Source organism: Pituophis catenifer, unplaced genomic scaffold (genome assembly GCF_029215685.1).
Source record: "Pituophis catenifer annectens isolate HBS135680 unplaced genomic scaffold, rPitCat1.0.hap2 SCAF_4, whole genome shotgun sequence".
In the NCBI taxonomy this organism is placed as follows: domain Eukaryota; kingdom Metazoa; phylum Chordata; class Lepidosauria; order Squamata; family Colubridae; genus Pituophis; species Pituophis catenifer.
Window position 1 is genome coordinate 702,599 of NW_027256884.1, and position 14,106 is coordinate 716,704.

Genomic DNA, 14,106 nt, shown 5'->3' on the forward strand with positions numbered 1-14,106 from the left:
TTTACACACACACACACACAGAGTCACAGAAACCCATTTCTTCGAAAAGAAATGATACACAGATAATGTCTAGGATGCACTGATAATGGAAGAACACCGTTCAGCTAAAATGGTTGGGAGATGAATTACAAATTGCTCAGGGCACCAAGTGCAGAAGAACGAAGGATTGGCTAGAGATGCATTTCCACGGATCTGTAAGGAAAAGGTGAAAAATGAAAACCTTCCCAGGCCTTGTTCACGAGCGTCTAGAACAGGGGTGTCCAACTCACGTTGTCACGGCGTCATCACATGACGTATCAGGACTCCCCCCCCCTTCGCTAAACCGGGTGTGGGCGTGGCCAGCGTGTGACGCATCTGGCCTGTGGGCCAGGAGTTTGACAGCCCTGATCTAGAAGTTTCACCTAAGTGAAATCTTGTTCCCTCAAGTCAAGGAGAAGTCCAATTGCAGGGCTGATCATTTTTGAAACACTGTTAACTGTTCAGTTAATTAATATTCTTCAATAATTAAACTGCTTAATGACTCAGCCTCCAATTTGATTCTGTTGCATTTTACATCTTTTGACACTATCAGAATCATATTTTGCATATGATCAAAGCCTGCTTTGTATACATTATTTGGTACAAATGTCTAATTCCTTCTAAAAACACTCATGAGATGAGGAGTCCCAGCAAAAGATCTCTAGAATCCCTGCTGGGGTCTTCACTAATTAATTTTAATTTTAAGTTTCTTTGGTTGTGTGTTGGGGGGAATATAGTATTGAAAAAGAAAGCTTCTGAAAACAAAACTTTTAATGCTTTGCAAAAGTCCATCATTGTCCCTCCCATTTTTTCTCCTTTTCTCTGGGAATTATCTTGCAACTCCTGATGACACAAGGTGAGGTCGGGTGGACATAAGACAAAAACATTCTGAATTCAGGCAGGACAATCTCATACCAACATTCTCCCCTTAGTTTCAGAAGCAGTCGGATTTACATGCTTGCACTATTTCCTTTCCTGACAGCAGTTTGATAAGCGCTGTGGAAGATCCTCCCAGGTGTGTGTGTGGTGGGGGGCTCTGCAGGACTCAGTTCAGGGCATTGGCGGCTAAACAGTCACATAAGGTTCTCTTCTCCACTTTGAAAAGCAACGTCTCTGTCTGGGGGGAGGAAGTGGGGGAGGGGAAGAGAGCAGGGGACAAAGTGTTAGTCAATTTCTCATTACTGGTTACAAATGAAAACAAACCAAATGCAAAAATTTTTTTAAAAAAGGCATGTAACATGATTTTTAAATTGATTAATGCTTAGTTGAAGACAAATCTTGCCATTCTACACAAAAACGTGGCTGTCCTTATTTTAACTATGGTTATCTAACAATGCAGCAGAACTACCGACTAATTGCTACTTTCCTGTTGGGGTGGGAAGATGACTAAAAAGCTATTAAGCTTCCCCAAGCCTTCAGTCTCCTGCTCCTTCCAAGGGATGAATAGCAGTATAAAAGCACAGCTTCTAGCCGAAGAACCCCTGGACCGTTCGGCTTTCCAGTTTTATCTGAAAATATCCAGAAAGGCCTCTAGAGAGTGCCGCTTTTCTAAATAGTCCCAGCCGAACAGCGGGATCCATGGGCACCCCTCTCGACGCTGAGTTGGCAGGAAACAACGGTCAAGCCCCAGCAGCAGAGCTTTCCAATGTCCCCATGACTCTAATCTGTGGGACGCTTTAAGGGCCAGTTCCTTGGTCTGAGTCCCACAGCATCCCCAGCCAGCAAGAAGAACCGGGATCCGAGGGAGGGGTTGTGATGCCCAGGATGGGGAGGGGGAGAGGGGAGCCGAATCAGTTTTCCAGTTACCCAGCGGATGGTCATGAAGCAGAGGAGACCCATTGGGAGACCTCCCTCCATTTCATCGCTGACCCCTCCTCAGTCCCCCTAATCTCTCAGCCAGGTTATATTCAGAGACAAGCCTGCATTTCTGCAGCTGAGGGTGAGCTCTGCCTTCAGAAACCGCTCGTGTGACAGTTCACGCAGAGTGAACTCTACAGGGGTTGCAAGAACCTCTGGAGGGCTCCCTTCTGCCTAAGCCCACCTCCTCCCAACTTGCCTGGGCCAGCAACTTCCCAAATTAACCCCCGTTGCAAGGGGATGGCAATGGGTGAGGCTGTGGTTAGTCACAGCCAGCAGCACTCAGGAGCGTCCAGTGGAAAATACAAATTGGGATGGGAGAAGACAAAATGGCGGTAGAGCCATTCACTGTGCAAAGCAACCCAGGACTTATAAGGCCCTCAGAATCTGGCTCTCTTCCCTGGTTGCAACGGAGGTCCTGGGCAGCACAGAATCTTGGCCCCTTCAGAGAGCAGCCGTCCTTCGCCCCCTTTCTTCAAATGCAGGCCTAGCTCTCTTTCCAAAGGCCGCCGAATACTCTGTGGCACCCGTGGGATGTCGGAGCAGCGTTTTGCAACACACAGATGTTGCGTATGAGAGCAGGTGCCTCTTCCAGGGTCAGGTCCTCCTGCTAGCCCAGGCCAAAAGGTGCAAGGAGGGCACCGTCAGTGTTCTGACCCAGCTCCCCAAACACAACAAACCCTCTGTAGTTGAAACGACGATTCCTTTATTAGAAGAGCCAGCAGCCCCAGCAAAAAGCTTCTCTTTCATCTCAGGCTAACAAGTCTGTCTGGCAGGGGAGATGAATAGTTGTCTGCCACATCTACTCATCTCCGCCCCTGCCTTTTATCCCCAGAGCTAGGGTGGGGCTTCGCTAGCAGCGGTGGCGCTTCCGTCCCAAGGACCGGCCCATAGATTTTCATTGCTCTCCTCTCCTCTGCCTTCTGAGCATCCGTGCATCAGGCACTGGACCCAGCTGTTCCTCCTCTTCCTCATCAGCCACCTCCAGACTTGGGGGCTGTTGACTCTCCATCGGAGGGCTGACGACCCAGGCTCTGTCTCTGTCTCTCTGACAACTCCATTCCCTCTTCCCCCTCGGAGCTCTCAGGTGGCCTTGATGCTGACCCTGACTCCCACGCCTCCTCCTCCTCCTCCTCTTGATTTAGCTGCTGGAGGGGCTGGTAGCTGACAGGCCACAACAGCCAGCCACCGGAGGGGAGGCAGCATGCTTGTAACAGCCTAGAGTGGCCAATGGGAGCCGGGCAGGTGCATCTTATCACATCATCACCAATGAGGGTCAGCAAACTTTGTCGGGAGAAGAAAACTACTTTAAATCTGACCCAGCCAAAGACAAATAAACGGTCCAGGGCTGCCTCTGGAGATCAGACCAAGGGGAAATTATGATTACTTCTTTAAGAACAGCCAGCAAAACATCCTGAGGTCTGGGAAGATGAGCCTTGATGAACTCTTCAGAACTTGACTGCACAACCCTGAGCTGCAAAAAGAGGGGTGTGTGTGTGTGTGTGTGTGTGTGTGTGTTTCACAAAGGCTCAATCGATCACCTGCCCTTGCAAAACAACTCTTGCATTCACACTCCCCCCCCTCCATCCCCCTATGCTCTTTTTCCTGTAGCCTCCCTGGTGGAGAAGAGGAAGGGAAGGTTCTGTCGTCTCCTACCAGCCCTGATACTCATCACATTTCCTGCAGCCCTTATCGAGGGAAGCCGGCTATCTCTTTCCAGTCCTTGTGTATCTGTGCGTTAACAGCAACAAAAGTTGCTTTGAAACAAGATGGGTGGCCAATGAATTAAATAATAAATAAATGTCATACTCGTGAATCTAGATTGTACGCCGTCTTCTTTAAATCCTGCAAAGCCCTCTGCATGAATTCAAAGGCATGGCAGTCAACGCAGGGACGACCTAGAAGTGGATTTTAAAGGAAAAATTTAAAGAACATGAAATATTGCGGAATGTGTGCAAGGATCCACAGTGAACACAGGAAGTCAGCCTATCAGCTTTCCATGGGATGGCATTTCCCGTAATCTCTGAATCAGAAGGCGGCTGAATGAGGTTCCAGCCATTGCTGTGACAAGAAGACGACCAGTTTCCTTAGGAAGGGAGGGAGGGAGGGAGGGACTTTTCCAATCCTTTTTCTGCACCCAGGGAAGTTGGAGAGCAGAAGAATTGAGGATTCGAAGAAAGGCTTTGGGAAGAGCAGACGGAGTGAATTGATTCCTGGACCAGAAATTCCCCATCTTTATGTTATGGTTCCAAATTCATTTTCGTTCTCCAAACAGTTAAAACACCCCTCAAAAAGGACAGAGGCTCAGAATAGACCCCTTGGTTGGGACTTCCACATAGCAGCTATGGCAACATTGCCAGAAAGAGCACCAATGCGATGCACTTTAACTTTCCTGTCTATTCAGTGGTGGAAAGCTCTTTCTCCCAAACACTCTGGAAACAGCCTTTGGCTTCATATGTGAGAAGTATTATAATACCTTTGGCAGAACTTTAGTTTTAGAAGTTCCTATAAAATATCACAATCAAAGCTACACAATAAAAAAATGTAAACACATTTCTGCAAACTTAAATATTACAGACATTTGGAGACAGATACTACAGAAAACCTACACAATGCCTAGACAAGACCAGAATAAACATGGATTTTTATCAAACAGAGCATCTTAAAAAAGTTAGCTTTGGCGGATTAACATGGCTGGGAAAAAGAATGGGAAGATGGAGACTGAGATAAACGAAAGACTTGATCACTGATGGGAAAGGGTTGAATGCATTTCAGTGAACAGCTGCTCACAAGTTCCAACCTTATTATTTTATCAAGCAAGAAATTAAACAGGAATGAAAGAATGTTTTGCTACAATCTCGAATATCTTATGCAACATTTTTTCTTCTACAACACTGGCTTTCCTGAGAATCTTTCGGTGAGGATTTGGATTCTGAATTTGTGACTCTGCTTTTTATGCCATAAAACTGCCTGTCAATCCACCTGAGCATGTCGTCAGGAAGTAATTACAGAAATAATTCACAGATGGTACAATATTTCTTTGATGGTGCATTATACTAATCAAAATATTTTTAGATTGGGCTGGAAGTGGTTTGCAATCTAATTACTGCCTCTGGTGGCAATCCATAACCATTGCACTCATTTAAAAAAAAAAATAATAAAGCAGAAAAATCATGCCCAAAAGCTTGATCATTCTTCTTTGGCTTCCCCAAGACATTTAAAAAGTTGCAATGAAAAAAATTCAATGAATATATTTAATTAGCAATTTTACAATGTGCAGATTTCAATTCCTGGAACTCCCTCGCCAACATGGCTGGGGAACTCCGGGAATTGAGTCCACACTCCTTCAAACTGTAAAGGTTTAGAAACACGACTCTGGAGTACAAGTAAGTTTTCAAAGCTTTTCTTTGCCGTATGCGAACTCCAATTCAAGAAAGAAATACAGGTAGTCCTCGACTTACAACACTTCCTTTAGTGACCATTCAAAGTTACACTACCACTGAGAAAAGGGACTTATGACCGTTTTTCACATTTAAGACCGTTGCAGCATCCCCAAGGTCACCTGCTTGGCGACTGGCATGTACTTATGCAGTGTCCCAGGGTCATGGGATGGCCTTTTGTGACCTCTGGACAAACAAAGTCACGGGGGAAGCCCAATCCTCTTCACAACCGTGTTACTAACTTAACAACTGTGGCAAGAAAGGTTGTAAAATAGGGCAAATTCTCGTAACAACTGTTTCACTTAGCAGCATAAATTTTGGGCTCAATTGTGGTTTTAAGTTGAGGACTAACTGTAGGAATTTGTTGGGCTGTAGGTGAACATGCTCAGTTCACCTTTCCCAAAACGTGTCTATGCAGCATACATACTATGTTGTCTATTATGATACTAAACTAGAGGCAAAAACACAGTTTTACAACGCAACTAAAAATATTGTAGGTGTGTTGATGAGCACATCCGAGAGGGACACATGTGATTTTGGGTTGAAAAATGCAGATTTCATCTTTTGCAGCAAAACAAATGTATATTGGGTGCAAGGTAACTGCAGTCTGTGATCCAGCTTGAGATCAAAGATTTCAGGTGCACCTGGGAGGTTTGCGTGTGCGCAAACAACAACAACACGGGGGCTGCAACTGCCTGTTCAAAGCCCTTGAGGCCCATCGCAGTGTAATAGGTGGGGTGCAGTGGTTGGCTTGTTGAGAAGGACCCTCTCTTCGCAAACCGAGGTTTCCCGCAGAACCGCACATGGGGGTCCCTGCTGCTGTGTTGACTTGAGAGGAGAGATGAAGCTCAGCACTTACTTTCAGCAGGAATCGCTGTTCCCGATTCTTCCTCAGCCGCAGCGGCCTTCGTAGAAATCAGCCCCGTCATCAGAAGCAAAGGGGCCAAAAGTACCATCTTCATCGTGCAATCAGTGAACATCTTCCTAGGAGAAAAGAGGAAAGGTGACGGATAACTGAGATCTTTAGAAGATCTTTGTAATTTGGCTGAATGAGATTTTTTTTTCAGCAATCCACGTGAGTCAAAACTACAAAATCAATACCATCTTCTTATTATCTGACACAACTAATTAAATTGTCATCTTTAGCTACACCTTTTCTCATGAAATCTGTGCAACTGGTAGAAATAAAAGACAGAATTAATAGTAGAATGTTATTAAATAAAAGTAAGCAGTAATAAGAGAAGCAAGAAGTAATAACACCAAGAGGTTTCTTAAAAGAAAAGCGGTGAAGTATTTTCCTTAGGACTGTAATATTTCCATTATACTCTCTTTACATGTATATATGAGTATCACTGTCAAGGGAAGGGATAATTTCAAATTGTAACGCTTCAGGTCCTAAGAGCAGCAGTGTCCCAGGAACATCCACAGTGGTATGGTAAAAAAAAGTCAAGATGGCCACTGTGCCTGCACACACCTAAACCACATCTCAACCCCAAAGCTGGTTCCTGGCCCAAAAGAGATGGGGCAGAAGGCAGAACCTCTGCTGCAAAGTATTTCCAGTTAACATCGGCATTTATGTCCACCCGTCATTTGGTTCTACAACTTTAGAATAGATTGCAACAGTGAGCAGAGTAAAAATGCCAGGGGAGTAATGATATATATATATGTATATGTATATGTATATGTATATGTATATGTATACATCAAGCCATCTAACCCCAGAATTTCAGCAGAATGCTGCGACTTCTTATGATGTTCTCAAGGTAATGTGACATCAATTGCCTAATCGCAAGCTTTTAGGTATGATTCAGCAACTGCTCTTGATCCTTGTAAGGGAGGGAGATTATGTAGCTGTGGGGTTTCATAGTCATAAGAAGAGTCATAAGAGCCTTGGTAGCACAGCACACTAAAGCACTGTTAAGTAACACCAGCTGCCTGCAATTACTGCAAGTTCAAATCTCACCAGGCTCAAGGTTGACTCAGCCTTCCATCCTTTCGAGGTAGGTAAAATGAAGACCCGGATTGTGGGGGCAATAAACTGACTTTGTATAAAAAAAAAAAAAGAACACTGCTTGGGGGGGGCGCACGAATGCCCTACTAAGCAGGTATATACAAAAGTATGAAGTCGATTGCTTAACGCATTGTAAGCCGCCCTGCGTCTCCGGGGAAGGGCGGCATATAAATCGAACCAATAAATATATAAATAAATAAACCATGGAGCATTGCTATGGAGAGTCAGGATATTTGTGTGCAATTAACTAAAGAAATTACATAAGAATTCAGCCTAAATATGCACAGAGCGAGCGAGCGAACACTATTTTATCTCTCAAAAGTCAGTCAAAATTATGACACCTGAACAAAACACCTTTTGCCCACCATCCCACAGCAGATGCGTTTACCAAAGCACCAATAAAAGCAAAACTATTTTCTGCTTAAAAATAAAAATAAAATTATTAACGCCCATCTTTCCATTTCCTTCCTATTATCCAGACGTGAACACTGTATTCCGATGTGGTGATCAGAATGGCTGTTTAAATCCATTTAAAATGCCTGGATCAGAAACGTGCAGAGACACTACATTTCTGCACTTGTAGCAACTACGGAAGCAAAAAGTGCCCCCTCTGCCAGAAGGAGCTTTTTCCCTCTTGCTTAAGTGACCCCAGCTCTCCTCTTCCCACAGAGCAAAGCCTTGCCTAATCCCCAGCCCAGGTGGGTTCTCAGAACAGCCTCTCGCCCAGAAAAGGGCTTGAGAAATCACCGGTTCTCCACCCAGGCTCTGGCGACTGCTGTGTGGGGTCCAAACTGTGCACCCCAGGCGAGCGGACGACACATGGTCGTAACGGAGGACACAGCCCCTTTGCAGCTAGATCTAGATCGTACCTCACGGAATTCCAATAAAGCCAAGATAGAAATACCTGCTCTCTCTTTCTCTCTCCCTTGTCTTTGTGATGGCTGCTCTGAATGGCTGCCGTGGCTGGCTAGCGCAAGAGGTGCACTGCTGCCTCCGAGCAGGCGCACAGCTGCTCTTTATCCTTTCCCAAAGGATCTGCCATGGCAACCAAGCAGAACCCCCGACTCACAAAACAATGGCCTTGCTCTCCCTGTTGGGTTACAAAAGGCACTGCTTTTAGCACGTCCCTTAGTCTTTTAGTGTACAGCCTAAAAAAAATATATTGTGGCAAGGGAAACATGAACGTGTGCATGATGCATAGGCTTCTGTGAGTGATCGCTTTTTCAGATGCAAAGGAAATCGAGTGTTATTACTGATGGAATAATCGGAAAGGGAGACACGAGGAGTTATCTATAGCAAATATTTGAGATTAGATTAGTTCAGTGACAGACATTCTTGGCCTGATTAAAATGTAATATGATTTGATAAATAGCCTTACATTTTTTTACTCCATTAAAACTCCAACTAAATTCCAGTTCACCTTTTTTTTCAATGAAATTTTCATATCCTTTCAAAACAATAGCCACTCGATTATAGAATAACTGGATGAGCCCAAACGTTCCCACTGTGGGTTTTGGATTCACAAATTCTGATTCTTTTACTCTTTTGAAAGTGATTTTCCCAACATGAAGAGGCAGATGAGGACAAGCAAGCAGGCATGCATACTTCACTCTTGTAGGTGTATTGACATAATAAGATACAGGACCAGAATTAGCGTCGGGACTTGCTGCATCTGGAAGTTTGAATTGGTCCAGAATCCAGCATGCGGGCAGCAATGGGCATGTCTTGGTACACCCACCTAATGCCTCTGCTCTACAAGCTGTGCTGGCCGTTTCCTTCCTGGTGCAAATCAAGGTGTGGGTCATTACCAATAAAGCCCTACTTGGCATAGGGCCTGGTTAGTTAAGAACTGCCTATTTCCCATATTAGCTGCCCAATTATTTTGATCCGGCAACCTCGGCATTCTCTCGGTTTCTTCGACTGAGTGTCATCCCTCAAGAAGACCCCAGAAGCATCCCTTCCCTCTAGCCGCATCTGCCCTCTGGAGCCAGGCTCCCCAAAAGTGGCTCTCTCTCTCTCGGCTATATTTTGGACAGGTCTGAAAATCTGGCTCTTCACCCAGGCCTCGGGCGATTGAGGGCCCCTTCTGGGTACTGTGGGATAGCAATAGCAATAGCACTTAAGACTTATGGTATATACTGTTTTACAAAGCAGTTTACAAAGTCAGCCTATTGCCCCCAACAATCTGGGTCCTTATTTTACCGGCCTCGGAAGAATGGAAGTCTGAGTCAACCTTGAGCCGGTCCGGATCAAACTTCTGGCAGTGAGTTAGCCCTGCAATGCTGCATTGTAACCACTGCGCCACCAGGGCTCTGTGGGTGAGCTTTGCTGGTTGTCTGCTTTGTGCCATCTTTTCTTCTTTGTTTTAATCACTATATTATTTCTGTGGATTTTTCTCTGCGAAATCACCCGGTGGCTGAAAGTCAGGAAGTGGGACAGATTCAAACTGGACCACCACATGATAGCTTTTGTAAAGAATTTACACCTTTCTCCGTACAGGTAGTCCTCGATGGAGCCCAAAATTTCTGTTGTTAAGTGATACATTTGTTGCCACAGTTGTTAAAGAAATCACTGCAGTCGGTAAATTAGTAACATGGTTGTTAAGTGAATCCAGCTTCCCCATTGACTATGCTTGTCAGGAGGTCCCAAAAGGGGAGCTGCGACCGTCATGACTCAGTTGCCAAGTGTCCCAATTTTGACCACGTGACCACGGGGCTGCTGCAACGGCCGGGTGGAAAAGGGTCATCAGTCACTTCTTTCAGGGTGGTTGCACCTTTGAACGGCCACTATAAATGAACGGTTGTAAGTCGAGGACCGCCTGTATAAACTTATGGCTGTGTATGGGGGGAATCCTGGGAGTCCCCAAGTCTTAAAAGTCCAGAGTCTCCCCTGGTCTCCTTCAGGATCCCCAGGGACGTCCACCTCTCCTTCCCCACATGAGAAGGAGAAGGAGGAGGATGGCGGTGCTTCATCCCAGAGGAGGCGGCCTTGGGGGGGGTGGGGGGGGGCTCTTTCCCGCCATTTCCTTCCTGGGGAGGGCTGGAGACGCACGGGGGTGGGGTGGGGCGGCTGTTTTGGCGGATAAACGGGCCTCCCGCGTTCTCCGCCGAGGCCTCACATCCCCCGGCTCAGCCCTTCGGCGAACCCGGCTCGTCCGTCTCCCCCGCAGGAGCCGTTTTGGCCGAGCGAGGAGAAAACGGACGAAGAAGGGCCCGCCATCTTGCCCCACCCCCTGCCCCCGCGCGCGCGCGCCACGCCTCCTCCTCCTCCTAACTCGGCCATTTCCCGGCCCTCCCTCCCTCCTCCCTGGCGCGCGCCGCCATCTTGCGTTACGGACGGCGTCCTCCCCTGGAGGGCCGGGGCCTCGCTCGCCGTCCCCCTCCCCCCTCCCTCTTTTAGGTGTCCTCATAAAATGCCCGCCGCGCGCCTCGGCTGGGCCCCAAGATGGCGTCGATGCGGGAGAGCGACACCGGCCTGTGGCTGCACAACAAGCTGGGCTCGGCCGACGAGCTGTGGGCGCCTCCGAGCATCGCCTCGCTGCTCACCGCCTCGGTCATCGACAACATCCGCGTCTGCTTCCACGGCCTCTCCTCGCCCGTCAAGCTCAAGCTGCTCCTGGGCGTCCTCCACCTGCCCCGCAGAGCCGTCGACGAGGTGAGGCCGCCCGGCGGGAGAGAGCGGAGGCGCTCCGGGGGCCCCGCCGCGGCCGTTGGGAGCCCCTCCTCAGGCGAACCCTTCGGGTGGGGGTGGGGGGTGGGGAGGGCTGGGGGGGGTTGGGGGTCGCCCTCTGCGGGGGAGCCTCAGCCCAGCCTGACCCTCCTGCTCCTCATGAGGCCCTGTGGGGATTCAGGCCAAGATCCCACTGGCAGCCCTCGCATTACAACCGCCCGTTTACTGGCTGCTCAAAGTCGCAACGGCGCTGACAGAAGGGACTTACGGCCGATTTTCACACTTAACGACCGTTGCAGCACCCTCCCCGGGGTCACGTCATCAAAATTGGGACACTTCGCGCCTGACTCACATTTATGACGGTCACAGCGGCCCTGGGTCACACCATCTCTTTTGGCCACCACCTGACAAGCGAAGTCAGTGGAGAAAGCCGGATTTGCTTAACAATCCTGTGACTAACTGAATCAACTGCACTGATTCACTTAACAACCGTGGCGAGAAAGGTCGTAAAATGGGGCAACGTTAACTTAATAGCAGTCTTGCTTAGAAACGTAAACATTTTGGGGTCAATTGTGGTCGTAAGTCAAGGACTACCTGCGTAAAAGTGGATGCCCCCCAAGCGTTGATGGGGCCATCCAAAGGCCGTCGTAGTGGTTGTTATTTGTAGTCCAGCCTGTTCCTCAGCCCCTCCAGAGTCTTTTTAAGGGCCAGGGGCTTCATGAAGGGTGTGACCGGTGGATGGTGAGGATCAACGTCTTCTGTGCTGTGCCTCGTTTTGTGGGATGATTTGCTTTGTGGAGGAAACTTGGAGCAGGAACCATCCAAGGAACAGCAGCGCCTGGCTGTTTCCCTTGATTTTGGTGTTCCTCCTGAAGGTCCGTGGAGGGGAGACCACCAGGAAACGCCCCAGGTTAGACTGCGATGCCGAGAAATCACTCCAGGAGAAGAAGGCGCCCATAAAGAAAGATGTACGGGCTCAGAAAAGGTGCTGGCAAAACTTGTATTTTGGTGCAGCTCCGGTAACATCTTCCGAACTGGAATAAGTGTTTCCCTGTCACTTGGACCGCTGTAAAAAGAAATCCCTGTGCCAGGCAGCTACAGGCAATGCCGGCCCAAGGACTTTTTGGAGATCGAGGGTGGAAGTGGAAGTGGAAGGAAATCAACTCCCCACAGAATTGCAAGGACTCGGGTGGTGAGAGGCCAGATCCTGGCAGGATGCCCATTTCCAAAATGGGGCAGCAGCTTCAAACACCAAAACAAAGGAGACCTACTTTATTCCTCGGGAAGCGAAGACATCTGTGCCCCTAACCTATGGCTGGGCTACTTGAGTAGCCTCCAGAGATTACTCTCTGTTGGAAACAATGCTCTGATGTTGGCCTTCTATTCCTGCATTGTTTGCCTCCTGCTCTCCTCGTTGGCGCTCAGTTTTGCAACCCAGAGCAGCATGTGGAACTCTTTGCCAGTTGACTACTGGAGTCTCACTTGCCCGCTTGCCTCTCTGCCTCGCCCTATTTTGAACTGATGCTGCATTGGCCTTCCAGCACTCCTACCTGCCTCCCTTAGCTGCAACTCTGGACTGGATTTCTGGTTAGCTGCATCTGGGAAGCAGGCGTGATGTTGCTTCTTTGTGTATTTCCAAGCATGTGTGAGTCTGCTCAAACAGCTTTCTACCTGTCTTTGGGTTTGCCTGACACAAGTACACCGGCTGCAACTCCTCAGTGTTCACTCAGCCTGGAACAAGACAAAGTATATTTCCTGCTAGAGGGCCAGATAAATACCGCACACCTCTGCTTGCAAACAACTTTGGTATTGTTGGCACAGAAGTGATGTGGATATGTCTGGGTAGTCATACGGCCCTTTACCTTGCATTTCAGAAAAATCATTTGTTAGCAATCCAGCTTGTCTATTTCTTTCTCCTGTTTCAGCATCCATCCCTGCCTTGGACCTTAGGCAGGTTAATTAAAACCGCCCCCTTAAAAATGTTCCTCTTTGGATTTGTTGGCATCACAGTTCCTATTTTTCCAGTCTTCATGATAAATGATATGCTGATTTGGGAAAATGAGGGTAGTTACCTACAGTATTGCTCTTGATAGAGATGCATAGATTAGGGGAGGCTAGTCTAGATGTCCTGGAGACACTTGGCAAAGGGAGCATTTGCCTGGGAATTCTGTTTGTAGCCTCCAGTGTTTATCATCCTGAATTCCATAGAGGAAATGTAGACTAAAAATATTTAGTGAGTCATTTTACCCTACTAAGAAGCAGGTAGAATAAATATCAAACTGTGTTAAAAGGCCTGGATGAATAAATAGTTCTTGCCTAGTGCTCAGATTTCTAAAGTGACTCTTGGAAAAAAAAATATTGAGAATTACTTGTTTCTTTCCTACGTAATGAATTGTAGATCAGCAGATGCACTTTGTGTCCAACTTCTTTGGCAGAAACCTGGCCTGGAAATAAGGAACCAAATTTTCCGAGCTCAGACTAGTAACTTTTATTAGTGGAAAGATGAAAGAGTTCTAATGAGTACTTTCCTTTCCAAATGGGAAACTTGCAGGTAGGCGAATTAAGGCAGCTCAGTCCTGATCTCCCAATGCGCTGGGGAGGCAACTCAGCCTCCACCTGCAGGTTGCTTGGAAACAGCCAGTGTCCTCTTACAAGTGTTGAGACTCCTTCGCTCCCTGTTTGATTCAGGAATGCACTGAAAGTGCATATTTTGCTTTAAAAAGGCTTGTATGAGGAGGGGGCAGCTATTTGGATCCAAAGCAGGGGGAAAAAAGGGCTTTGAAGAGGCTGAGAGAGCACTCAGTGCACACATCTTTTTTTTAAAAAAACTATTTTTCTGGGCTCTCATGATAGCCATGCAGTCCCAGGAAAATGTGAGTGAAGGATTTGCGGGAAGCAAAGTCCTGGTGCCCTGCCCACTGTCTCCTTAATTCGTATTTTGGTCTCTCTGTCCAGCTACAATGTAGACCCAGGGTTAAAGGCATAAATACAGCAAATGCTTCCCACTTCTAGAAAAGCACTTCTTCCGTTTAGACCTAAGTGCACTGAGTTGGCTTCCATGCTTAAGGAAGACCATAACTCTGCCACCCCAAATTTGCTCCTGCTGTTGTG

The 14,106-nt window shown here is 47.4% G+C and overlaps 2 protein-coding genes across 6 annotated transcripts in view; one reads left to right on the forward strand and one right to left on the reverse strand.

Annotated features, from left to right (window-relative positions):
• On the reverse strand, positions 1 to 10,951 carry NICOL1 (NELL2 interacting cell ontogeny regulator 1). 5 transcript variants are annotated; one of them, XR_011600373.1, is made up of 5 exons: positions 8,705 to 8,825; positions 6,175 to 6,299; positions 3,685 to 3,773; positions 934 to 1,135; positions 1 to 192 (listed from the first exon to the last, which is right to left on the reverse strand). XR_011600373.1 is itself a non-coding variant. In XM_070943369.1 (4 exons), the coding sequence occupies exons 2-4, from the start codon at positions 6,293 to 6,295 to the stop codon at positions 1,064 to 1,066; spliced, it is 282 nt and encodes a 93-aa protein (XP_070799470.1). In that variant the 5' UTR covers positions 6,296 to 6,299; positions 10,872 to 10,951; the 3' UTR covers positions 1 to 1,063. The 5 variants fall into 5 exon arrangements, 4 of the variants coding, with proteins under 4 accessions (XP_070799470.1, XP_070799471.1, XP_070799468.1 ...); XM_070943369.1 differs by lacking the exon at positions 8,705 to 8,825 and adding an exon at positions 10,872 to 10,951 and having other exon boundaries at positions 1 to 1,135; XM_070943370.1 differs by lacking the exon at positions 8,705 to 8,825 and adding an exon at positions 9,529 to 9,662 and having other exon boundaries at positions 1 to 1,135.
• NELFA (negative elongation factor complex member A) overlaps positions 10,758 to 14,106 on the forward strand; it is a 20,160-nt gene continuing 16,811 nt past the window's right edge. Inside the window, exon 1 of the mRNA XM_070942615.1 lies at positions 10,758 to 10,980. Within this exon, the coding sequence (XP_070798716.1) occupies positions 10,771 to 10,980 (210 nt within the window). The 5' untranslated portion in view covers positions 10,758 to 10,770. The remainder of the gene's footprint in view (positions 10,981 to 14,106) is intronic.

What these genes read in the sequence shown, in the direction of transcription:
- NICOL1 (XM_070943367.1), bottom strand. An exon ending in AACAGCGATTCCTGCTGAAA is followed by an intron (nt 3,774 to 6,174) that starts GTAAGTGCTGAG and finishes ATCCACTTCTAG; the next exon opens with GTCGTCCCTGCGTTGACTGC. An exon ending in CGTACAATCTAGATTCACGA is followed by an intron (nt 1,136 to 3,684) that starts GTATGACATTTA and finishes TCCTCCCCCCAG; the next exon opens with ACAGAGACGTTGCTTTTCAA.